At 40.0% G+C, this 27,938-nt stretch overlaps 1 protein-coding gene across 2 annotated transcripts; it reads left to right on the top strand.

Annotated features, from left to right (window-relative positions):
* Positions 1-6,007: 6,007 nt before the first annotated feature.
* On the top strand, positions 6,008-27,936 carry ubtd2 (ubiquitin domain containing 2). Of its 2 annotated transcripts, none has more exons than XM_004076145.4 (3): positions 6,008-6,176; positions 10,492-10,728; positions 26,624-27,936. In XM_004076145.4, the coding sequence occupies exons 1-3, from the start codon at positions 6,107-6,109 to the stop codon at positions 27,133-27,135; spliced, it is 819 nt and encodes a 272-aa protein (XP_004076193.1). In that variant the 5' UTR covers positions 6,008-6,106; the 3' UTR covers positions 27,136-27,936. The 2 variants fall into 2 exon arrangements, with proteins under 2 accessions (XP_004076193.1, XP_011481537.1); XM_011483235.3 differs by having other exon boundaries at positions 10,495-10,728.
* The last annotated feature ends 2 nt before the right edge of the window (positions 27,937-27,938 follow it).

Here is a 27,938-nt window from a genome sequence, read left to right on the forward strand (position 1 = left end):
CGGATTGAGCACACAAGGTTCCTAACTGATTCCCAAATCTGTTTTCTTCGGCAGAGGCGAGCGGAGATCACCTGGCAGACAAGCTTCCTAATGGAACGAGCGACACAGATGATTGCAAAGAGGAAACCATTATCAGTATTTCCAGCTGACCAAGGGGTTAGAATCCTCTCAGCTCTGTGAAGGTCAGACCATAACTCACTGCCGTCCATATTGATATGAAAGCAATGAATTACAGTAAACCATAAGGAATGGATGGAAATTGAGAGGACCACCGAGAGCTCAACAGTTTCAACACACTCCTACCACTTTTGTATGACATTTGTTTAATACCAATAACATATCTTCAATAATTCCTAATTGTCCTCATAGTCTTTAGTTTTAGTTAGTCTCAGACTTTGCAGAAACCCAAACGATCAGAGAATGACAGTCTCTGGTAGGATGTATGCAGGACAAATGTCCAAAAATAATAAGAGGAGGTTCATTCTTCCTCCTGTTGAGCCTCTGCCCTCACATCCATCTTTTACTTTGAACTCAGTTCCAATCCTTTCCACAGCACTTTTGGTATTTTAGCCTTTAATTGCAGGCGTGTTGATGTATTTAATACAGCACTCGTCTGCGCCAGACTTTTGTTAGGCTAACATGACTGAGAGCTGCTGTCTATGCCGATGTTAATGCTGATGACTTACAGAGTTGGAGTCCAGAACAGCATCTATTACAACGGCAAACACGACATGGCAAATTCTTGTGCTGCACAATTCATACAACAAAATTAATCAACTTGTAAAAAACTTTTTTAAGCTCAAACACGATACGTTTGACCTCAAATTCCTTTTTTTTATTTGTTTGTTTGAAAATCATCTCCTGAGGTGATCTTCAAATTGCTTCCATTACTTCTTGTCAAATTCCTGTCATACTTTAGAAAATAGCTCATTAATAAGAAGGCCTGTTTATCCATAACTTTACACTGATATTTGACCTGTCATACCTATTTTTGTGTTGCTCTTTCCTGTAGATCCTCTGCTAGCTTTCCAGCATCTTTTATTTTACCCCCCATTATTTCTCACTTGTGATCAGTTAATTTCTTAAATCACATGAAAGAAAATGTCTGTTCCTTCTTTTCCTTGTACAACAAACAAACTATTTGATGAACTCTTGCCCAGACCACCATTAAGTATTTATGTTTTAATATATCAATTACTCTACCATAGGTGCACAGCATGTCAGTAGTGTAGAGAGCAAAAAATAAACAGTTTTTGAAAGAGACACTAATCAGCATCTGAAACGACGGACACATCAGCCATCTGACGCTCGCTCAAGAACGCGCCTAGTTTTTAAACTCGCATTTAGCCCATGGTGTTCACACTGGACAAGCAGGGAGGGACGTCTTCTTCTTCTTTTTCCTTTGCTATAGTTTGCCAGTGCATGTCCACCACCTACTGTCAGAAGAATCTTAGTGCGAAATGTCGAAGTGGTGAATCTCGCTCCAGGCTTTTTCTTTCACAACTCCATTCTAATATATGAAAGACTTGGTGTCATATAACAGCAATGATGAATTTCTCCTCTGTGATCAGTTTGCAAATGGTTGGCACTTCTGTGAATTAAAAGGGACGCCATTCCTATTTCACTTCTAAATTTGAGTCCCTGATTGGTCAAAGGTTGACCTGGTTTAACTTTCAACACACATGCAATGGCCACACGTTTTGTACGTAAAGCCCCAAAAAAGTCATAAATCCTTGCGTTATAGCCATTTGAGAGTTTTCAACGCAGAAACCTGAAACACACATTAACGCGCATTTACTTTCAAAAGGAAGTGGCCGCTTGAACACGCACTGCCGAGGGTGGTGTGAACGTAGCTTAACACTTACTTTTTCGCACTGTATTATTTGTGCACATTCATTTATAAATTTTTCTGCATGAATACTTCACATAACCTCAAGAGTTTTAAAGGAATGCACAGATTAACCTCTTACAATACAGTTTGCACTACTTTGTTCAGTATATAGTAGAGCAAACAGCATGTGTGTGTGTTGCCTTCGTCTTGGACATCTCATGCTGAATAACACTTTTCTCCTTCAGATCAGCTTGACCTCCTTCTTTTCTCTGGCTCTATATCCTTCTGCTTTTCTGTTGCTCGTCAATATGTTTATTCTTTTTCTGTCTTCTTGTTTTGAAAGGAAAGAGAAAAATCTTGGTCAGTCATTTGGTTTGGACAAAACAGTACGTTGTAAATCAATGATAAGATGACCAACATGTGAAACTGTCCAATCTGTCTGCTCATCATCAAACACTCTCTCTGACTTTAAGTGTGAGGATTGGGCCCCTTCCTTTGGTTTGTTTTCTGTTATGTAGTCTTGGATTTTGTAATGTTCCATTTTCAGCCTTGTTTTTTTCTTCTGTCAGTCTCACCTGGTTTCATTTACTGAGTATTCACAACTGTCTTCAATTTAGTTAATCCTCCTCAGAGTATTTAAGTGTCTGGTTTTCAGGTCATCTGATTACCATTTTTGTTCCCTTCTATCACAATTTGTTCATGTTTTTGAAGTTTGTTTTGGTTTTTTCTTTCAAAGTTCCTGTAATCAGGTTGGGTCTTCTGCATTTTGGGTCATACATTACCGGTTCCTGACAGTCAGTATCTGATAAACAGTCAAAGATTCAGATAAGAAATGATCAGTGGGTGCAGTGCAGGCGAAGCCCAATCTTAAACACAGATGAGACCGTTAAACATCGGCTGACAGTTGGAACAGCAGCAACAGATAAAAGGCCAGATGTGACTTTGAGCCCCAACGTGAGCTAGGCCGTTAAGAATGACCCAATCAATAGTAATCCTATTGATCCACGTGTCAGCTGTTCTATTAGTCACATGTGCGAAGTGGAAGGAAGACAGACTGCTGAAGAAGATGAACAGGAAAATGCAGATACGAAGAGTAGCAGCAGGTTGTGGAACAGAAAGGTCTGCATGATGCAGATGATGCATAATCCTCTTCAAATGTGAGTTACCATCTCAACAACCACAATTCTATTTTGCTTTCCTTTCATAATTTCTTGTAAAAACTGCAACCATCTTAGTGCTTAACTTACCACAACAGAGCAGGCACTACGCCACTTCTCTGTTTTCACAAAGTGCCATTTAGCCTCCTTAACTACACACATTATTTAGACCATGAAACCCCCAACCATTAAGTCTCTGTGGTGTAATAAACTGAACGGGGTTTGGGGGGTTTCTGGCAAACACACAAAAACAAATGTGTTATAGCCTGAGCAGGTCTTCAGACTGTGTTTGTTGACTCTGGCTCCATCTGTTGACAAAGCAGCACACAAGCACAAAAGGACTCAGAGACAGATCATTCTCAGGTGAAACCAAGTCACTAGAGGTCACTGTAGTTTTCTGAAGTTAACCTTTAAAACTCCATGTGCCCCTTCAAATAACTACCGGTACTCCTGTGGGAAATGCTACACAGTTTACAAGAGCCTAAGGACGCACCAGAATCTGAGATTAATGTAGATAATAAATGTGTTTTTAACTGGCACTATTTCAAATCACTTCTAATGCTTTTTCTAACAGACAACAAATAATTATATAAATATAAAGTCCCATTTTTTATTTTGGACTCATTTTAAAATAAGTTGTATTTTTGTTTTTTTTACTATTTATATTTTTTGTAGCAATTTCCAGGTCATTGTTTGAAGTGGAAGAGGTTTGAATCACTTTTGGTGTCACAGGGTTGCTGGTGCCAACTAGGAATGCCACAATTCTTGGTTTAAAACAACCGATTCTTACACGGATCCAAGAAAAGGAGCCATGTCACAGACTCCTTTATGGAGTGGTTTCTTAGAACAGACTTTCCTGCGTGATTGTCTCCTCTGAATTCTCAGCAATGGGAAATAACTGTAATTCCAGACAGCTTTGTTGTAAAATAACCCTTGCTATCCTGTTGCTGTTGTATGTGTGTGATTGACTGCGTGTGAGGATCTGTGCACACGTCTTCCTAAACATCCAAGTGACTGTGTGTGAGAATGCATGTGCCCAAGTGCCAGAGTGTCAAATTACACTCAAGTTTCATCCGTGCAATTCTAAAGATAGAGATGTTTGTCTGGTAGACTAGAGTAGAGTTTGCAAGCTACAAAATTGAAAGAGAAAAAAAGAGTAGAATAGATCCCAATGTTTTGCTTATTTGTTATTTGCATGAATTCTTATCTCCCAAAAATTCAAAATATTTCAGAGAAAATGGAATGAAGTTTACTTGTGGATCTTATCAATATCATCAGAGCGGTCACTGAATAAAATGTTGATACAAAGCAGGAGCTGTGTGAGCTTGTTCAATTGACAAATGTAAGCTTTGCATCTAACCATTAAACACAGCGTTACTTTGCCATGTAAATAGTTCATTTTCATTTTGTCATCCAGTCATCTTGTTCATCTGGCTTCATTTTAGCCTTGAAGTAAGAGGTTTTTAGTCATTTTGTTTCAATCCTTTTCATTATGACTTTTAAATTTAAAAAAATAATTTTAAGTGGAGCGAAAGCCAGCAGTACCTCTGGCTGGAAAACAGTGAACTGCATCCACTGCTGCCTGGCTTAAATACCCACTTAAATGAAAATTATGTTTTTACAGTGTTCTTGTGGGATTTTTCTGATGATAGAGAACATATATTAAAAAATTAGGCTTAAAACTGCACTTGTGAGTAATTTTTATTCACATCGTTGAGAATCAGGAAGAGACAAATAAATACCAATTGAAAAAAGCTTCTTTGAGACATAAAAAATATGCTGAGTGGACTTAAGCTTCCTGCTCCGCACCATTCTGATTCATCAGTTTGTAGACAAATAGACTTCTGTACGTCTTTGTTTTCCTCGTCTGAGCTCACATCTGGCTCTAAACTGGACGGTTGGATAGCTACAATGTTACTCGTCATTTTTGTTGCACCGGTAATGTTAGGTTGGGGGTGTGAGGGGCTTTAGACTGGTGGGAGAGAGCGTAAACAGAGACCGCTCAGCAACAGGAAGGGGACCCTTCCTGAGCAGGGTTGTTTCATGCCAATGGTCCCACCCACAACTCTAATGAACTCCTGCTGCTCTGCAGAAACTATGTCCTAGTAAACTACACATGTTTTTGGATTTTGGTTAAAGCAGATTAAAAGATGATCTGAGTTGGACATTAAATATCCTTTTAGAATGAGAAATGACTATTTTTGACAAAAAACAATGAAGAATAAAAATGTTGAAGTAGCGTTGGTCCGTCCTCACTAAGCAGCACAGCAGAAACACTTACGAATTTCACACAGTGAAAGCTCAGAGATAAACAAGGAACAAAATGGGGTTGAATAGTTGGCTCACACAAAAATGAAGCTTTAAAGCAAAGCATTTGACACAATAACATCTATCCATCTATCTAAAACATCTAAATGAGCTGAACATGTTATTGTCTAGCATTGTTAACATGAATTTTAATACAAACTTAGAATCAATTTGTTGTCTTTTTCCAGTTGTGTTTGTTTTCAAAGCCTGAAATGCAGAAGTAGCATAGATAAATCAAAACATTTAACAACAAACATTTCTGGCTGACATGGATTTGAGCCACTTAGAGCTGCAGATCGCAGCAGGGGACTCACTTGACAGTTGTGGATACAAGGTTAGTATTCTGATGTGTCTTCATAAAGACAGGAAACAGCTTCTCACAAACCATGACAACAGATGTGTCAAAAGTCATTCTCATCATTCTCATCAGCACCACAGACAGCAAACGTCTGCTGCCCCACAGCAGATTTTTGAAGACTCTAGTGGTCTACTTCTTTGCTTTTCTTTCTTTCTTCCTCCTTCACTAAACTGTCATTCTCTCCGTCTGGATGACCTTGTAACAACTTTTCTGTCTCTCCGATCATTCTTCTCCTTCCTCCGTTTAAGGAGCATTTCTCCTGCTGCGTCCCGTAAATCCTGAGAGGAAAGGGGAGGAGGAAGAGGAGGGAGGGAGGGAGCGAGGGAGGGGGAAAAAAAGGATAGGAGGGAAGCATAGGGGAGGGGTAGGGGGAGAGCAAACTGAGGTGTTGGTGGATGTAGCTGTGTGCCGGGGGGTGAGCTACCTAACCCGGGCTGCTCCGCTGAAACATCCATGGGTGGCTGTGTCGGGAGCCACCACGACTCTTCGGGAAGCTTGAACGAGAACTCGGACGGCACTGGAGGTAATGTTTCGTGCAGGGGGGGGGAGCGTTTGAGCGTGGCCGTTTAAAGGGCTTCTTATTATATGGGGGTTCTGCATGCCGTCCTGACTGACTGGAGGTCTTCCTTGTTCATATCCGCGCAGACAGAACAGGCCTGCAGGGTGTCTCTCTCTTTTTTGTTTTTTCCCCAGCGGGCTTCCGAAGGAGGAGAAAACCTTCTGCTAGTCACTTGACCAACTAGAATCTGCTCTCTGTCTTTTTTTCCCCACCGCCCCCCTCTTTGTTTTGTAGTGTTGACTAAGCTAGCCGGCTAAACCGTAGCTAGTTAGCTTGCTAGCTTTCCCTACGTAAATATGGGTCACACAGGCGAACAGGGGGTCGCTCAGTGGGATTTAAATTTTGCCCCCCACGCTGCTCAACTTCAAGTTCTGTTTCCCCGCTGCCTACTTCTGTTTATGGCCATCGGGTGTGCTAAAAGCGGTTCTTAAAAAAAAGTGTCGATGAACTGAAGGTGTCAACTTAAAAATGCGCAGCATCATTAGTTAGCATTAGTTTTTGCAGCATTTTTGCAACTGTTGTCTGAAATGGCATTTGTAGGCAAGAATGTCTGCAAAAATGTTATCAGTAACTAAATAACCGAATATTTTATACATAAACTTCACCCAAAAAAATCTAATTGTTTCAGTAATTTTGCAGGATCTCTTTTATTTATGTGCTAAAAAAAGCATCTTTTTAGTGTTCTTGTTGCATTTTTCTGAGCATTTCTTCTTTCTAATCGTTGTAACTAAGGAGCAGACGAAAAGATGACGGGAAAAGCGTGTAGCAGTGACGTAGGTGCTACAAGCAGTGGGCCACCAGCTCCCTGTTCCACTCGATTCCACTGCATCCACTTGCAGACAAATAGATTCATGTATGTGTCCTCGTCCAAGCTGGCATCTGGCTCAAAACTACACAGCTGGAGAGCTCCAATAATATTGCTCGCCATTTTTTTGTTTTGCATCTTTAATGTTTGGTTGGGATTGTGAGGGGCTGTAAGCTAGCAGGAGAGAGAGTGTCAAACAAAGGGATGATGGGAAATAAGGGAAGGCTTACTCCATGCCAACAGTACCGCCCTCAGATCAGAGGCGAATTTCTGACGAACTTCTGCCACTCTGCAGAAACTGTGTTCCAAGAAATAACTTTTATTTATTATTATTTTGGCTTAAAACAGCATTATTATTTTTAAACACCACTAGGAATTTTGAACTAAATCAACAGATGATTGGAGTGGGACTTTAAAGATAATCTGAAATACCATGAAATGTACAATAGTTTGAAAATAATTGAAGAATTGCTTTGATTTGTCATACAGTAGTCATAAAAACGAATGAAACAAGCCTGGACAGAAGTGAGGAGGCCTTAACTTCTTTATTTTGTTGCAATGGCCACAAACTATTTCTATAATCTGCACCTGCCAACAGGTATTATGGTCCGGTGTCTTTTAGCTGACATTGTGCAGTATATAAGTCATGCCAGAATGCCTTGATAGTCTTGAGATTTCTTTAAACTTGCACAGTTTTATTTGCAACCTGTTCCAGATGCAGCTAAGCAGCACCAGACCTCAGCTGAGCTGTGTCCATGTTTCACTGTAGGAACAATACCTTTTTTTTTTGTCTGGATCAGTTTTCCAACTGTGAGCAAAGGGCTGATGAGCCTCGCCTTAAAGCTCCAGCTTTGTCTTGTCTATCCAAAAGGGATTTAAGTTTTAGCGCTTTTGAATATGCATTATGAGAAATTCCATTCTTTTTGTTCCGATTATGGTTTCAAAAATGGACTTATTCCTGGTTGTCTCCCATGAATTCCACTTCAGCTCAAACATCATCAGTGCAATGTGACCTGGTCGCCCTTTAAACAGGCAGACTGACTCAACACAGCATTGAAAACCCCAGTGATGATAATTAAAAGGACACACCTTAGTTTAGCTTGTCCCTATAGGCAAGTTGTTTTTTCATTTTTGGTCCAAGCATTGTTTTGTTTTTTTGAAACCATTCTGTTGAAAAATGTATTTCCAGGCAATGGCCTATTTTAATGGAATAACTTTCTTTAAGTCTTAATACATGTTATTCTGAAGTAACTTCAGGCGATCATTAGTGCAGCTTTATGGATTAAAATCACCAAACAAAAAATATATTTTCTGAAGAAGATGGATTCCCTGAATCAACTCCACAAGCTTTTTCTTTGTGTCACATTTTTCTTTGAAGCATGAAACATGACAGAGGACACTGTTTGAACAGCAGACATGGGGAGAGCACTTGGGAGAGTTGTGGGTTTTAAATGGTATTTATCTTAACGAAGAGGGAGTTTTCACAAAATTTTGAATCAAGCCAGAGTGTTGTTAAAGTCTTTTTAGGGCTGTTTCCTGGTTTGTTTGGTCTGAGAAGGGGATCTGCTGCTGGCAAGTGAGTCATTTTAATTCCAGACTGGGAGATAGATCAGTGAAAGGGGTGGGAAGGGAACAGAGTACTTGAAGATGCTATGATAAAGGCAGATTTCCTGTGTGTGTTTTTAATTTTACTTTTTTTACTTTTGCCTTAACTGCCTAGCATTAAACTTGATTGTCACATAAAGAAACGAGTCGACCCGTAGTTAAAATTCAAAACGATTGGAGTCAAGCAGCTGGTACTTGGGACCTTCGCGGTTAATGGAAGAGACAAGGCGATTAGACCTAAAAATGCCTACAATTATGTCCTAATAGAACAGGTGTCATCTAAAGGCGCACATGATCTATGTGGGACGTAATGAGAGTAAAAATGTTACCCACAATGCCCTAAATAGATCCTCAAGGATCTCTGAGTTAATGCAGGTCAGCCAAGTAGGCTAATGTTTAAAGATACATTTGTAAATTGTTACATAGCACCTGAGTGGGAAAATTGGGCTTATGCAAAAACAAGAGTTTGCATTTGATTAAGAAGAATTTTAAAACTTAGCGTAAATGGAGGGCTAAAAGTTTTACTGCATATCCTCCTGACAGCTTTTTGCAGCGTTTATTGGGTCATCCATCATTGACTAAAAAGCAGGATGTGCTTTGAAACTGAACCGTCTGTATCCCATTACAGTCCATCTTTTATTTGAAGGGGAATCTTGAAACTACAACCCTAAAACTTTGATGAGCCAATCTTTCACTTCACAGGTTCTTGGTAGAAACAACCTCCTGTGTGTTTTATTTTCAAAGTTTGTTTATTCCCCTTATGTTCTTCTGAGCTTTTCTGAGTCCAGTTACTGTAACTTCTTCCAGTTCAGGTTGTTTGGCGTTACGGTTACTGTATAGTTTGCATCAGTAAATGCAAGCCATAGATGGCTTTTAGTCTTGTTTGTCCCTCTGTGTCCCTGTGGCAACCTAATAGGCTCCAGCTCACCCGTGACCCTAAACAGGATGCATGCCACTTCTGTGTATTTCTCATTATACCAGCACCTAAACAAATCCTGCACTCTGAATGTAATGTCAAACAAGGATGTCAATTTGAAGCCAAAGATGGAGATTTTTTTTTTTATTAAAAAAAAATGTTCTAGAAGGTGATTATGGCTAAATAATGGCTGTAAGGCAGTTAGTGTAAGTGTAGTTGTAATTGTGTACAGTACTTGCACCCATTTCTTTCCATACTTTCATCATCCTTTGACCAGCATGGAAATTGTCCCTGATTGAACCTGATCATTTTATTCTATTCATTTTAACAGTTTATTTTGGGTCTCTTGCAGTTCTTATCTTGTGCTGTGAAGAGCATCAGAGGCTTTATTTACTATAAGCAGTCAGTGGAAGGTGAGCAGCATCCGCCTGAGCCATGTGATCAGAGTACATGTGTACCAGCAGCAGGTGTAACTCAATGCCTTGAGCTGGCGTCCCCCCCCCCCCCCCCCCCCACACACACACACACTTCTCGTCTGTCCCTGAGTTGCACACTCTGACGCGAACACGTGTGCGCGCTGTCCTGTACCTGTCGTACCCTTCGGTGGTGATCCAGATGGCATTATTCATTAGCCATTCTGCTGCAGATGGAGCCCTGTATGATGCCACAATTACGCTGGCTTTTATTAGGCTCATTAATTCAAAATGCCTCGCTCACACTGTGTGCACCCACTCCTCTATAGTTTTGTTCTCAGTTTTCCACCAGCAAAGAAGAGGACAGGCATTATGCTATCTTTTAGAAATGTTTTATGACTGTCTTTACATTTGCTTTGGGTTTTCTTCTTTTTCTGCACTTGTCTTTCTTTTCCCACACTGCTTACCTTTTTTTCCTCTCCACGTTCATCCTTTTCCTCCCTAAATCCCTCTCTTCTAATTCCTCTTCTTCACTTTCAGTAGCTCTAGGGCGTAACCAGCCCCTGAAGAGAGAGCGGCCTAAATGGAAAAGTGACTACCCGATGACTGAAGGCCAGCTGCGCAGCAAGAGAGATGAGTTCTGGGACACGGCGCCAGCCTTCGAGGGCCGAAAGGAGATCTGGGATGCCCTTCGGGCCGCAGCCAGCGCCTTCGAGAGCAACGACCACCTACTGGCACAGGCCATCCTGGACGGTGCCAGCATCACACTGCCTCATGGTAACAAGCAATTTCCCCTGTGGTTCATGTTACGTCATTGTTTTTCTTGTACTGCCTCTCCTCAAAGCGCACAGAAAGACTGGATGGAGCTGGACCGTTCCTGTTTTGACAGGTCAGAAAGCCTGTGGGTCATAGTTTGCAGGATGTAGGAAGATTGTGTGTCTGGTTAGCAGTGATACGGCCCTGACTGCTCATCACACATTCCTTCTATCAGCTTTTCTATAGTTACTTACAATTATTATTTGCATTTATGATGCCCAAACCAATGACCAGATTTTCCACACTACAAGGCCACAAAAGCTGGAATGTTTGTTCAAAAACGACAGTGCGCCTTATAATCTGGAGATCCTTATCAGGGCTCCAGACTGCGACCACTTGGTCGCATTTTGCGACCAAAATTTGAGAGTGTGCGACTGAATTTTACATCCAGTCGCACATGTGCTACCAGTACATTTGCCTCCCCCACCCTCCGTATTTTTATACATTAAACGTGGAAGGGGCACATCAATGATCGATGAAATGAGCAATGAAATCATCAATAAGACGCGAGCGCACACGCAGACAGACACACACACTCGCGTGTCATTGAGTGATGCCTGAGGCGGCCAATGCGTGTGAGAAGAATAGGGAAAGTCACTGCAAGTGGGTAAAATATGTGGAGTGGGCGGGGCCTAGAGACAATCGAGTGCGCGTAAACACCTGTGGGAAGGAAACGGAGACAAATATCATCACAACCCGATATGTGCGTCTGAGCTATGAGCAAGCGAACTATTGATTCGTTCTTCCGACCTGCAGCTAGTGTACCAGTGCCAGAGTCTACAGCAGCGAGACTGAAGGAGAACAGGAATTAGGAGTTGTCTTTAACATTCAATTTAGTTTTAATATGCCTCTCCCCCTAAGTATGATCTGTGATATTACATCTTTTATAATTATTTTAATGTTTTGTAATAGATGTAGCCTTTTTTAATCAGTTGGTATTAAATTATTTTAATTGATCAGGGAACTACAAAAAAACCATCAGGACACATGCCCCATAATGCATTGTTTTGTAGTCTGTATAAAATATATGTCTCACACCAGGTGATCTGTGCAGCATTGCGTCCATCTGGGTGATCTCAAATTATTGTGCATCTTGGCTGCACTTATTTGGTGTCACCAAGATAAATTTCCATCCGTTTTCTTTACTTATTTGTACTGTCATGACAGCGATGGTGCTGTCACTTTACCTTCTTGTTGCATCTTCAAAAGTGCAGATTAAAATGTGACACTGAATTTGAAACAGCACATTGTAATTTCTGCATCTATTAAAGTATTTATTAGTAATACAGTGGAAATTAGTAGATTTGGTTAGCAAGTTGATTTACGGTATGCGCCCCTAAATTTTCTGGTTGTGCCCCTAAAATTTTCAGTTGGGGGCCACTGTGCTCCTAGTGAAAAAAGTTAGTCTGGAGATCCTTATATATAGATTAATTCTGGTTTTGTTTACTGATGTTGTGATTTTGAAGATGAAGTGATTTTGAGAGGTACACAGTGCTCTGTTAAGAGGTCAGTCTGTTTTTTTCCATGTTACTAGCAAGTTTGGGAGTTGGCGTAGTCTTGTTTGTTTTAGAAGTCTGTTTTTTCACAAGTTGCAAACAAGGTTGGGAGTTTCAGTTAATGTGAATTTGCTAACTTGTAGCATGTTACAAACAAGTTCCAGAGTTACGGAAGTCTGATCGACTGACTGATTGACTCATCTCTGACTCTTTTGTCTCGCTTAGATCTCCTTATAGTTCGGTGTGCCTTATATGTGAAAGAAGTTTAAAGTAGACCATACATCAATGGTGCGTATGCCTTATAACCTGATGTTTCCTATAGTCCAGAAAATGTGATGCTGAAAAAGTGAAACCTTTTTAAGGAACTACCGTGTCACTAAAATACATTGTGACACTAATCCCTCATTGTAACAATTAATACCTTAAACAGGAAGTGAAGTTGCCATACATTGTTTGCTAATTTCTGCTTGGTGTCTGTTACCCTTTTTTGTTGAGCCATTTTTGCTGCATTGTTGACTTTTGTCGCAACTGCGCGTACAGGTAAATCCAGGTTGTCTCTGAGGGAAATTGGGCAAATTTGTACTAGCCACGCTAGTGGCCCGCACAACATTTTTACGATATAGACTGCTCGGTGAGCTCATAGAGCCAAAATGTTCATGCACGCTTTCTGCTACGGGCATGCTGCAGGTCACAGGTCACACTTAATACGTGAGGGTAAGTAAGGGTGAAGTGGGTGAGACACAGACATTTTCAAGTGAAAGATCAGTGCAGCCTGACTGTTAGAAATGAAAAAAGACAATCGGAGAGTAGTTTATGCATGCTCTGTGCATAAAGCATTTGCACGCGATCAGTGAAGAGCTAGAACAGGCACCTTACTAATGAGCAGAGTGTGGCTTAAAGGCACCGTACGTCAGTTTCATCTGCATGTCGTAGGTGCATGCACCTTACATCATCATTAAAAATACTTCAAAATAAACTTACCACACATATGACAATCACACATTTCATTTTCATGGTATCCCTTAATGTGGCTGTTCAAGCCGCAAGGAAACTGCAAGACACACCTGCAGCCGCCCGTGTCTTCGACCCTCTATGGTTCCAGACAACTCAAAAATCTGCAGCACCTGTACTGATCACCCCGTATGGGTGCATGTGACTAAGAGCTTCATGCAACTGAATGCAATATTCACTAAATAGAAGACGCATAGGATATAAGTGGGCTGCACGGTGGCGCAGTGGTTAGCACTCTTCCCTCACAGCTAGAAGGCTCTGGTTTAGTCTTTTCTCTATGAAGATTGCATGTTCTTCAAGTGCATGCATGGGCACTCTGGCTTCTTCCCACAGTCCAAAAACATGCTGTGTAGGTTAATTGGTTACTCTAAAGCAGAGGTGGGCACTGCATGTTTTCCAACATACCCTGCTTTGGCATGTTCTGATTGGCTGGACACTCCTGAACCAGGTAATCAGCCATGAGAAGGGCAAGACTATCTGGAAATCATGCAGACACACCGGCCCTCGAGGCCTGGAGTTGCCCACCCCTAGGCTAAAGTGTCCTAAGGTGTACATGTGTGAGTGTGTGTATCAGACTGGCGACCTGTCCTGGATTTACCCTGCCTTCACCCACCAGCTGCAGCAACCCCGTGACCCAGAAAGAGATAAGAAAATGGATAGATGGGTAAGATAGGAGTCACGGGTCTCAAACTCCAGGCCTCGAGGGCCGGTGTCCTACATGTTTTAAAACTAACATGCCATTGAAGTTCCTTATTGGCTAAACACACCTAAACCAGATAATTGGCAGCAGATGAGGCAGGATTTCTCAAAACCCAGCAGTATGTCAGCCCCGAGGCCTGGAGTCTGAGATCCCTAAACAAGTGAATTTATGAGCAAATTATGGAGACTTTAGTTGTTTGGAAGGCCACTGTGTACTGCTGGAAAACCACCATAATTTCAATGAAAAGGGTGTGTTCTTGGAGCTCTAAAGTCAGACTTTTTGTCAGTAATCATTCACACATGCATGGCTGAGAGCATGTCTTAAAAATAAGACTTCAGTGCCTTCACACATCACTCCTGTCAGAACTAAAGACACTTCCAAATGGACACAGGTTTGATGCAAACTGCTGCTGTGCTTTCTCTGGTTCCAGTCTCAGTATAATGCATTTCTATAAAAGAAAAACCCTTAAGCATCTCTGTTCCTATGTTTTTTAAGTTCCTTAAAATCAAACTTTTCACCTTTTAGTTCATCTGAGGGATATTTCTTGTAGATTAAAACGCCCCATGTGGCAGTGTGCAGCGCCCCTTTTAATTTATAGTACCACGGGAAACTCCAAGTAGGGTGTTTTTGTGCTCTGCAGCATTCATTTTGCTGCAGCTCATGTGGAGCAACCCAGAGCTGCAGTCTTTGTGGTTGTGCTCTGCTCTGAGCTAAAACTAGAAATGTGTAGAGAGACGACACATTGGACTGAAAGTCATTATGTTTGTTTTTTTCCACTGGTTGCCACGTTTTCCTTTTTCAATTACAAAAGAAAAGTGTTTAGAAGAAGTTTGTAAATCTGCTGGGTGTCAGTCCCACCCATAGGACTGCATCTGTTGTGAATTAAGAAGGGAAGTGTCAAAGCATTGCATGCATCTTTACAGATATTCAAAGTAAAAGAGTTAAAAAACTTGAGTGGCTCAGCAAATGTTTCTAGAGGAATTTTGCCATTAATAATGCTGTGTGGAAGTTGTAGAAAAGATTCCGAACAAACCTCAGTTATTGAGTTGCTTCACCTTCTCTGCCCTACAACAGAGAAGTGATCATACATGTTGAGCCGTAAACTCTTTAAAGTCGCTGGAATGGGTGGAACAACGAAATACATGAGATAACTGAGACAGGTTGGGTTTAAGGCATCAGGATATTTAAATACCAGTGTTGGTTACCATGGTATTTCATCTGAAATTCTTCTTCTCACCTCTTTGGATCTGTCAGAGCAGGGCCTGCTGGGCTGCAGCTGTGGATTCCCCAGACCTGACATCACTGTTTCACTTACACAGCTCTGCACACCAGGCAGATCAGTCCACAATTTACTTTTCACAACAGTTTTTCATTGAAATCAAGAATTCTAAGAACTTTTTGGTACTGTTTATATCTTTTATTTGTCACAAAAGTAAAAGAAAAAACAACCTCGGAGAATTAAAATAAGAATAATAGAATTAAAACACACTTTTTCTGATGATCCTTTAGCTACGAGTTTCTCTCAATCAGAACAGGAACAATCATAACTTGGAAGATGCAGAATTTAACTGCATTTAAGTACCCTTCAATCAATTTTTAAAGGAATTTTTTTTTTCGGGCAATACTTTCATTATGGGAATACATATTGGTATATAAAGTCTTTTTTTCTTCTTAAATAGCTATTCATGCAAAAAAGTTTTTTTAACCAAAGAAAATTCTGTTTAGAAGGAAAATTGATATTTTACGACAGAGTTTTAGGGCCACCAAAAAAAAAAAGTAAAATTACGAGATTCTATCCTAAATTTATTTGTTAAAAACTCGCAAATGTACGATTTTTTTATCTCCTAAATTTACGTCTTAAAATCTCGTAAATTTGCGAGAAAAAAGTCATAGATTAACAAGAAAACACAGAAGTTGTCTGTTTATCGGAGCCTAGCTTGAAGATGAAATACGTGGAGCCATTTGTGAAGCTTTATTTACGGATTATAGGTTTAAAACGAGGAAATTCTGAACCTTTTGGCGATTCAAAATCAGATTAATGTCAGGGGAGCCGGCTTTCCGGGGTTCTGTGTCGGCAAAGCAGAGTTTTGAAGCTTCTTTTTTCCTTTTCATTCACACAACCTGAAGTTCATCTCTCACCTTACGTCATGAACCTGTCATCCGAACACCAATGCGGAAGTAAACAGTGTTACATACGCCCCCTCCAGAGGAAATGTCCCGTTTGATCATTAAACAACAAAGATGAATGAAAATAGTCTGTTATATTAGCATTAGAACGTTGAAAAAGGCAAAAGTGCTCCTCCTCGGACGGAAGCGTCACACAAACGTAGAGATCTGGGGCCTCATTTATAAACGTTGCGTACGCACAAAAGAAGGCGTAAGCCACTCTCTACGCAATAGTTGAGATTTATAAAAAGCAAACTTGACGGGAAAATGTGCGGTCCTCCACGCAAGCTCTGACCCAGGCGTACGCACAAAAACGGGTGAAATGAGAAATGGCGACACCGTCGGCAGATGGAAGAAACACGTGAAAGTGACAGTGTGTGCCAAATCGTGCTGGCATGTGCTGTGCTACACAATGTGGCACAGCTTAAAAACGTGCCTCTACCCCCTGGCGCTGATTGCTGTGTTGGCCCCGACCCTGAACCCCATCCCCACGCATTTGAGCCATTTGCTGCTGCTGTGCGCCAGCGTTTAGAAGTGATGCGTCGCTTGTAAAGAAAAAGGGGTGTGGAAAATATTATTTATTTAAGAATTCCCTCATCGTGCAGTTTATTTCAGTCAGGGCGATCTTGATTTCGCCCAACTCCTTGGCCACCTCTCTGATTGAACTACTGACTTCCCTCTGCATTTCAAGGACTACATCGGTGAGGACGCGTCCACTGCTGGAGGGTTGAGAGCCGCGTGCCGTGGAGACGCTGGGGCCAGACGGCTGCTCAGCTGCAGCATCGTAACCACTGGCCCCGCTGGAACACCCAGCAACTAAAATAAAATTTTTCTATATTAATAATCTGTAATTGTGTAGCCTGCATACATGTGACTTGACTGCATTCATTTGAATTATTTCTCTTACCTGTGTCACCCTGACCCCCCTTATCGGAGTACGCCGATAAGGGGGACTTAATAGGGATTCCCCAATAATAGCGGCCAGTTTCTCATCAAGAGGGGACAGCTCCGGCCCCCCCACGTGGCGGACACACTCTGCCGATGCAGCGCTAGACGTTTTTTTGCCTCGACTTTGATGTCCGATCATTTCTTTCATTTCTTTTTTATTTCGGCCACGTCCGAGGTTGTGAGGCTACAGCATTTTCGGCGTCTGCCACCGTTTGCCGCTCACGTGCCTTTTCGGCATTAGTAATGCCCACACTGTGCCCCAAACAACACTTTTCTCCTCTTTTCCACCTCGCCAACGATAACTTCTACTTCACATTGAGTGAAGTTACGTTTTTTTGATTTCCCCTCTGTGTTTGCCATGATTTAGCAAGCCATGAATATTAATTTGTGGGCGTTTCACGGACTATTTATGGGCAACTATGGGCGTGTCATGTAGCCGCAAAAGCTGCGCTGCATTTAGAATCGGTTGTGATTTATAAAGGGAAAGATGCGTAGGATGTGCGTGCGCACGGTTTTATAAATCCGAATATTTCTGTGCGTACGCACGTCCTATGTTTCATCCGTACGCCACTTCTGACGCAAATCCTACGCAAAGTTTTATAAATGAGGCCCCTGGTCTTTGGTGGAGGAAGAAAGGATTCAAGTGGACAGCTGCAGGGACACCGATGGCTTCATCAACGGCTGCAGAGATCCTGCAAACCAACCATCAATAAATAAAACTTTAATAACTTGTATATCGAACAAATGAGCTTCCAGACATTTGGAACGTTATCAATAAAAATTCAGATCACCTGTTCTACAAAGTTTAGTCGGTCTGCTCTGCTGCTGCGCGGCGTTCACCTGCTGCTCTTTATGCTCACTCCCACTTTAATCATAAATTTACGATTTTTTTCTCTCATAAATTTACAATTTTTATCTCCTAAATTTACGAGATAAAATCTCTTAATTTTACTTTTTTTTTTTTTTTTTGGGTTGCCCTAGAACTCTGTCATAATATTTAAATATAAATGTATTGATATTTAAATCAGTCATGTTGAATTTTACATTAAAATGTGAGTTTGAAAACCATTTCAAATAAATGTAGTACTTTGGCAGTGATACTCAGCTGCAGCTCTTAAAGACCTTTTCCCATGAAATAGGCTTTTTGGTGTTTTTTCATCTTCTTGTGGCCTTTTTCTGATGATGGAGGACATACGTTTGATTTGATTTGATTTGAAATGGTTGGTTTCTAGCAATCAAACAAGAATAATACACAAAACAATACAAACATCAGTTATACATTCATACAATGATGTATCAAACTTAGGATAATTAGACATAAAATTAAATATTGCCTGAAAGACAGTGGAAGGAAGCAAATTTATATAATCCCACCCCTGTTCTACCGTAAACATTTTTATTACATGATTTATCATTATCCAGTTCATAACTTTTATCAGACAGAATTAAGAATCCTTAGATATCAATAAAGCACATGACAAAGATGATTTACTTAATTATTATGTAAAAAATAGACATAACTATTTTAGAAATCAACATGTCAAATGCAGATCAGTTATCTAAAATATATGTAGATTATGTTAATTAGAAAACAAAACAAAACTATATCAGAAATATAGGCATAACACTGTTTCAAAAACCTTCATAGCATAAGTTGATCAAGTATTAAAAGTAAAAAATATGTGCAAATTATGTTTTATTAGGAAAAATCATGAATCAATTTTTGGAGCAAGTGGAGTAATATAAAGACACTTATTAATATATATATATATATATATATATATATATAATATACTTCTATTATAACTAAATTGAAATAAATACATTGTTAAGCCTCCTGTTATGTTCATTTGTGAGGAACAAAGATGATGTTCCTGGGTCAATTTGATGTATGAGGTATGTTAAGTGTTAAGAGAATCGGCAAACTTTTTTTTACAGGAAGGCTGTAAACATAATATTCTATTTTTCTAATGATTTCATAGATTCACAAATGCAATAAAATGACTACATTCTACAAAAACAGGATGAAAACAGAGTTTTAGTTGGCCAATGATGCTTCACGAAAGGAATAAATAAATAAAGAATGAGAAAGAATTACTGTGAAATTATGAGATAAACAGTCTGCTATGATTGTGTCATGTGAGGTTGTGCAAGTTATTAGTTCTTGGTCTCAGATTTTGTCAAATAAATTTTCCGTCAAAATGCGACTTATAGTCCAGTGCGACTTATCTGTGTTTTTCTCTACTTTATAATGCATTTTTGGGCTGGTGCGACTTATACTCCGCCGCGACTTATAGTCAGGAAAATACGGTATATATATATACAGTCCCTGACAAAAGTCTTGTCGCTTTTCCATTTTGTAGATACAAAAGCGTATAACCTCACTTTTAATGAATCCATTGGTTTTAGAAATGTCTCATATGAAAGCTAAAACCCTCCCAAGTATGTTCAATATGCTAAAATAAAATTACTTCACTGAAGAAAGATTGATCATTTAATGAACACAGAAAGGTCACATTTTGGCAAGACAAGAGTTTTGTCGCCTTGTCATATGATGCACCCAATCCTAGATTACAGCCTCACCTGTGATCAATTACTGATCAATCAATTAGTGGGTGTGTATAAAAAGAACCCCAGCACACCAGGCCTTCACATCAACTGCAACTTGACCTCTGACAACATGCCTAAGATTCACCCTGAGACCAAAGCGTTGATTATCAAGAGGCTGTAGACCAGATCCACTGCTGATGTGGCTGACACCTTCAATGTGTCTCAGCGTCAAGTACAAAGAATAAGAAAAAGATTTGAAGAGACTGGAGATGTTTTTGACAAGCCCAGGTCCGGCAGACCCCGCAAGACAACTGCTCGGGAGGACCGTTTGTTGGTTGGAAAATCCAAGGCCAGCCCCTTTTCCACTGCAGCAGAGCTCCACCAGGCCTGGTCACCTCAAGTTCCTGTGTCAACCAGAACAGTTTGTAGAATTCTGTCTCAAAATGGCCTCCATGGTCGAATCACTGTCCAGAAACCAGGACTAAACAAAAGGCAATTGAAAAAACGTGTGGCATTTCCCAAGGCCCACAGCCTGCTAAAAGGATGGACGCTGGAAAAATGGCAGAAGGTGGATTTATTAGATGAGTCTTCAGTTGAATTACATCACAGCCGCCGCAAATATTGCAGGAGACCAACTGGAGCCCGCATGGACACAAGAATCACCCAGAAAACAGTTACGTTTGGTTGCGGAAAAATCATGGTCTGGGGTTACATCCAGTATGGGGGTGTGCGAAACATTTACAGGGTGGAAGGCAATATCAATAGCCTAAAATATCAAGAAGTATTAGCTACCTCTTACATTCCCAACCATAAAAGTGGTCAAACTCTGCAGCAGGATGGTGCTCCATCGCATACTTCCATCTCTACATCAAAGTTCCTCAAGGCGAAGAAGATCAAGGTGCTCCAGGACTGGCCAGCCCAGTCACCAGACATGAACATCATTGAGCATGTCTGGGGTAGAATGAAAGAGGAAGCACGGAAGACGAAACCAAAGAATCTTGATGAACTCTGGGAGGCATGGAAGACTGCTTTCTTTGCTATTCCTGATGATGTCATTGATAAATTTTTTGAATCATTGTCAAACCGCATGGATGCTGTCCTTCAAGCTCATGGAAGTCATACAAGATATTAAATATGGATCTCACAGTAGCACTACTTAATTCACTGATGTTATGCAACATTTTTTTTTTGAAGTAAATTATTTGTTACATTTTCACATTACTCTCTGTAGTCGACAAAACTCTTGTCTTGCCAAAATGTGACCTTTCTGTGTTCATTAAATGATCAATATTTCTTCAGTGAAGCAATTTTATTTTAGTATATTGAACATACTTTGGGAGGGTTTTAGCTTTCATATGAGACCTTTCTAAAACCAATGGATTCATTAAAAGTGAGGTTATACGCTTTTGTTTCTACAAAATGGACAAGCGACAAGACTTTTGTCAGGGACTGTATATATTTGTTACGAATCTGGAGCAGACAGGAAAAAAGCAGTTGGAAAAAACTTGTGGTTGTGACATAGAAGCTATCCAATCCAATCCACTTTATTTATATAGCACATTTCTCAAACTGGCAGTTTCCAAAGTGCTGTACACTGACCAAAAACCAGACAAAAGATTGCCAAACAAATTAAAAACAAAGTACACCAGTAAAATGGATAAAAAATTAAAAAAAAAAAAAAAACAAGATAAAAACACAGTTAATATAGATTAAAAAAAGGAATACAGATGAAAACACAGATAAATACAGATAAAAATCCAGGAAAAACACAGGTTTTTACTGTATGTACGTCTTTGTTTTCCTCGTCTCAGCTAGCATCTGGCTCAGAACTTTAAGCCTGGATTGCTCTGATATTTCTTGCCGGTAGTGTTAGGTTTGATGTGTAAGGGGCTGTAAGCTAGCAGGAGAGAGTGTATACTGCTGGATGCCGGGAAGTAGGGGGAGGCTTACGCCACGCCAATAGACCAGTCCACAACTCGGAAGCAAATTTCTAATGAACTACCGTTACTTTGCAGAAACTATGTCCTAGAAAATGACTGGTGTTTAGACTTTGGGTAACAATTGCATAATCACAATTAAAAGACCACGCTTTTAAAACAGATCAAAGGAATTTTAGAGTGGGTCTTTTAAGAATTTAAGTGTATTTGAAATCAGTCGTGTCCCTAACTTATTGAGATCAGAAGTATAGATATAAACTCTGAATACTTGTATTTCTATCCTAAAGTAATAGGAGTTTCAGTGAAAACTGCATTACATGTGACATGTCAACAAAATGTTTTACCAGCTTGAACTCAGTACTTGTTCCATTCAGGAAATGCAACAAAGTGTTGAGAGTTCCTCCAGAAACATTCAGAATGGAGCCTGTGCTCACTAAGAATGGACCAATTGTTCTTTTTTAAATACTGAAGTGGGACCCCAGTTCAACATTTTTGCTCATCAGGATGAGTTCAGCCAACTGCACCTTTGATTCAGTATGGACCAAATGTTCATTGATTCTTTTAATTATAGTCTTTGCTTTGCTGTTCTCACAAATGGAGCAACACAGAAAACTAGCAGAAATTTAGGCAATTGTTTTTCTTTCTGTTATTATTTAAATGTAGTACACGTTTGATCACTCCTTGAGAACTGAATTTATACTTTTTTTTTCCCCACTCTGACCTCTCAAGCAAAAAAAAGGGGGGGGGGGGGGGGTAGTGTCACCTGGAATCAATTGGCATTCTGCAACTGAGAGATAGAAAACCGAAAACCAGAGAGCTCTAGATGCATTCCCATATCATTTTTATATGTTGTCAGTGAAGCAGGTTGAGCATAAATCCCACTTATAACACTCCATGTTATAACTCTTTTTCTAAACTGGAGACATGTGTTTCCACATGTTCAAACATCTTTGTGCTTCCCTGAAAAGTAATTTGAGGCCTTTAGATCACCAAGTCTCCTGAACCCTAACCACTACAAGCCCAGCAAATGTTTCTTTTAGCCGGGTGTTGCTCTGAAGTCCTCACCTTGACCTGCAGCAGCCTTAAACCAGAGAATAGATGGCTACATTCTGTGGGCACCGATTGACTCATCTCAGTTTCACTTACCACAGAAACTCACTGCTTTGAGAGAGCTTCGCAGTTCAGGATAAGTCAGAAAAAAACACAGCAATGGGGTGACCTTTAGAGATGTTTAAATTGGAGAGTTGGACTTTGCAAAGAAAGTTCTCACCACTACCATTGGATTAGGGCCCTCCCCGATAAAGTTCGCTGAAACACACTGTAGAAGTCATTTAAAGACCAGATCTGATGGAAATAGTGTTTTTGACATGTTCTTGTGGCATATTTATGTTAATAAAGGACACGTCTTAACACATTTGAGCTTCAAATTACATTCTGGGTATTTATTTATTTATTCAAATCGTTGTGAATCAGCTGCAGACAAATAAATGCAGTTGGAAAAAGATTGTATTTGTTACAAAGGAAGCTCCTTGCTCCACTCCATTCCGATGCATCTGCATGTAGACAAATAGATCCATGTATGTCTTTTGTTTTTCTTGTCTGTACTGACATCTGGCTCCAATGTTTGGATAGCTCCAATATTGCTCGCCTTTTTTGTTGCACGTGTAATGTTAGGTAGGGGTTGTGCTGGAGCTGCGACCAAAGGGATGAAGGGAAATGAGGGCAGGCTAACTCCCTACCAACAGTTCTGCCTAACACTCCGATATAGCGGGAAAGTGCATAAACAGAGACCTCTCAGCGATGGGGAGGGGAATGGGGACGGGGTTGCTCCGTGTAGAAACTATGCCCTAGAAAATGATTTTGGCTTAAAAAAAGGCATAATCATACTTAAAAGACCACTGAGAACACTTAAAAGATAGATCAGAAAATTACCTGAGAGGATCCTTAATGGTTCCTCTTGAACAGCTGTAGATCTTTTTCACTTGCCAATGTGCTCTGTCCAACCAACAACCATACAGAAAGTAAAATAACAAAAGAATATACTTGTTTTTCAATTTGTAATACTTTTTTTTTTATTTTTATTCAAAAAAAGATAACGATAAAGCTTGGAATATCTTTACATAATGATAAATTTGTGTTTTTTATTTCTGAGGTAAACATTCATAGACACATTTTCCCCCAAAAGTGTAAATCATAAAACACTGAAAAAAGATGAGTGATGTTTTCTCTTTAATTTCCCTCTGGAGTTGAACCTGTTCTGAGGCAAAACTGTGAGCAGAAAACACATTACCACAGTCAAATTGCCTGATAGTTTAAGGTGAGGAAACCTGTCACCCTGAGCTGCTATGTGAGGCAGATCTATCTGAATTCCCCCTGAGGATCCCTGGGGCGGTCCCCCCCCCATGTGAATGAGACAACCTCTCCACTGCAATACATGTAGTTTTTCCCCTCATCCACCATCTTTTATTCTTAGGGTCTGAATCACAACTGGTCACAAGTAGCAGTGTGTTTCAACATTCCCTTTTTCCTACTTTCACTTTGATCACTCCTCTCTATTGTTCTAGTCTGTTTCTCTTTTCTTAGTTTAAGGCCTTTCGGACTATAAAATTAGAAAAGCGGTAGTTGTCACTTTCATTTTATAGTTGGAGTATGTTTAAAAAAAACACTTTTAACTGTGTTGGAAATTTAAAGAAATAGTATTTATATAGATTAGGTACGTAGTCTTTTTAAGTTGTGGTTGAATTATACTGCATTGCCATATTTTTAAAGTCCATCCAGTCGGTTATCACTACCAAAATGCTGACTCTATTTGATTTTTTATATACAAACTTTTACTATTAAATTTACAATTTAACACAATTTGATTAAAAATCTAATTTTTATTTAGTCCAAAGTCAAATTAGTTATAAAAACAGTTTAAAAACTGAGCAAAAGTAGAACTTTTGTAAGTAAAATTATGAATTTTCACATTAAGAATCAACTAAAAATGTTTTCTGCCATGAAAAAGCACAAAAGGAAGTTTATTTAAAATATATATACTTATGGATTTAATTCATCAGTATTGCATTTTGATCTTTTAAACCCAGACCACGTAGGTTAAAAATATTGTGTTGAGTTGTATTGAAATAATGCAGAGTTGATGTGTGATGCAGATAGAAACATTAGGATGTGTTTGCTAAGTGCAGCAATGGCTTTGGGGTAAAAACTGTCTGCTGGAGCATGTTTTTCAACAATTTCAGGAGGTTCAGTCCCATAACAGCAATAATCTTCATAATATTCATAATGGTTTTTATTTAAAAGCACATTATAAAGCACCCAAGGACACAGTACAGATTAGTATTTCAAACAAAATTAGAAAAATAGCAATAAAACCAAGAACGCAGACAAACACAAGTAAAAGAAGATTACAAAGTGATGAAAAAGTTATTTTAAACAAATGGGTTTGGTTTTGGATTTGCTCTTTAATATTTTATACTACGGTACAAGAAAAGGAGGGTTGTCAATGGTAACCCCAAGGAATGGTATCAATTCTTTCCTGTTCTTAGGTTTAGTTTTTTTTTAAAAAAGCATCAGTCAAATGGATCTGTATTGAAAAGATCTTCACTTCAATGGGCAGACATCCAAGTGGCAGCCTTTCCACATGTTCAAACCACCTCTACAGGATGTGTAGAATGAGAGTAGTGACTGAGCTTTGTGCCTTATCTCAATTGCTTCCTCATCCACCGCATGAAGAGGCTCTGTCACACACTACCTGTAGTCCTCATCCAAACCAGCCTTTCAGAACACATAACCTAAGACCTTAGCAGAGGTCAGGAAAGTAGTTGTATAGGTAAACTAAAGACTTTCTTGACTTCAAAACAGTTCCAAACTGTTGTGGTGACCCACTGGTCAGCCTCACCCGCCATCATTTCCTTACTTCTGAGCTGAACACTCAAAACCTGAAACTTATCGGTCTGGAGGTTTTGTTTTGCTTTTTACTCCCAACCCATAGGGATTGTCCCATCTTTTTCTGGTTCTGAATCATAGCCTCTCACCTGGAAATACAAATTTACATCCTAGTTGCTTCACACTCACAACTGGAAGTCATGGCTTGAGGAAACTAAAGGAAACTCATCAGCAGCAAAGGGCAGAGATGGTGGTATGATGCCCTCAAAGCAAAACCCTTCTACTACTTAGGTCTGACTTTTTATATTCATTTTTAACTGCCTGCTGAACCAAATGAGAGGGCACAATTCAAAAACCCATTTCTAAATACACCGATATATACTCACCCAAGGCAATAAACAGCAGAAAAAACATTTTCTTGATAGATTTTGTTTTTCTTGGTTGAGTTGTCAAAGGGTGTTAGGGTCATTTTCATGTATTTCTGCCACAGAAAACTACTTTGCTGGTTGAAATTAAAATAATAATTGAAAGTTCCCTACTTTCCTTAGTTTAAAACACATTTAAAACCAAACTAAAAGTACATTTAAAATGCAAACGTGAAGCCTTTTTCCTAACAGAATGTAATTGGTGGGAACCTTAAAGTGAACTAAATGGTTATCTTGTGAACCCAAATAGAATCAATTCAGGAAATTAGCTTTAATACCTTCATCTGACATTGGGTGTCCATGCAGATCCTTTGTAAACTTAATAAATCATTTATTTGTTTACGGAAGCTGTTAACAACTTTGACTGGAACATCCCAATCGGTAATGTGGATTTTTCATGTGCTTGCCTGTATTAGTTATGTTAATATGTTAGTTATTGCACGTGTAACTTTCTGCAGACAATGGTTTATTAGTTCCAGTACGTGTGCTTGAGTTCCATAACGCCACACACACACACCATGCATGCAAACTGATATTGCTGCACAATAGATTATTACCACAAGTTCCCTATAAAGTGACCTCAGCAATGACTACTTCCCTCCTCTAAATTACCTACAGTGTTGAGTCTGAGAAATCCTTGGGTTGATTAAGGGTTTTTAAAAAGTCTTTAAAGCTTTTGTCATTTTGGTAAAACAATAAAGTGTTTACTTGTTTTTCTTAATTTCTTCTGACTTTCAGGAGCTCTGACCGAATGTTATGATGAGCTGGGTAATCGATACCAGCTGCCGGTCTACTGCCTCTCCCCTCCCGTCAACATGATCGAGGAACGCTCTGATGACCCTGACGGTTCAGACCCAGACTCTGGAGCGGCAGACCCATCCGCAGTCAGTTCCGGTGACCCCGGCTCAGGAAGCGAGTGCCAGCTTCGGCTCCGGCTTTCCACGGGGCGGGACCTTCGCCTGGCAGTTCGCTCAACGGACACAGTTGGCATGATGAAGCGCCGATTGCAAAGTCAGGAAGGCGTTCCTGCCGCCACCCAGCGCTGGTTTTTCTCAGGACGGCCACTGACAGACAGGCTTCGCTTAGATCAGCTGAACATCTCCAGGGACTATGTGGTGCAGGTTATCCTCAGCCAGCGTCCACCAACAGAGCCCACATCCAAACCAGGACATTCGCCAGAGGCTTCTGTGCCTGTGACAGTGGAAGGAGTGGCAGCACTGTCTCCAGAACCAACACCTGTGGAGAATTGAGAGCCTTGGAGTAAAAGAAGAAGAAGAAGGACAAGAGACATAATAGAATGAAGTTAACTCTTCTTCTCATTTCTGCTCTTCTCAGCTGTTTTTGCCAAAAAGCTTTGTCTGAGTAGAGGCTGGCTGTCTGCCAGAGGTCAAAGACTCTTCTATTGAAAAAAAAAATCTGTTTTTTGTTGTTTTACACGGTGACCGTTTTTTGAAATATTTTTAACTGTTCCTATGGAAACTAAACTACAAAAAAGAACTCTATCAAGTGGTTTAAAGGATTTTCTTTGAAACACTGAACTTTTATGTTTTTCAGTTTCCATTCAAGTTCTGCTGTCAGCAGAATAAACTCAGTTTATAAGGCTACAGGGTTTTAAAGTGCATTTTTATATAATGCATAATATAAGTTGAAACTTTTGAGGGGAAAAAGGACAAAGCAGCACTCCCCACGGACTTGCAGGCCTTTCCCTTAACTATGTGCAAATGAAATAAAGAGGATTTTAGTCAGAGGATTATACTGTTGAGCTAACAGGCTGGAATTGCAGGCTGTTTCTTCTAGAAGGGTTGGAGGTTTCAGTCAATCACGACTGGATGTTGTACCGAACTGCTGCTGCTGCTGGATTCAATACTTCACATCACGGAACAATCAAATGAATCATGGTAATAAACGGCTAGCTAGCCTGTGGGTACGGGTTAAAGGTCGTGCACATGTGGGTGCCCATTTGTTCAGCCGCTCCTATCCATGTGGCGAAAAGGATAGATGTCAGAAACGGTTGAATATTTTGATTAAAAATCAAATGTTTTTAATTCAAACT

This window comes from Oryzias latipes, chromosome 14 (assembly GCF_002234675.1).
Source record: "Oryzias latipes chromosome 14, ASM223467v1".
In the NCBI taxonomy this organism is placed as follows: Eukaryota; Metazoa; Chordata; class Actinopteri; order Beloniformes; family Adrianichthyidae; genus Oryzias; species Oryzias latipes.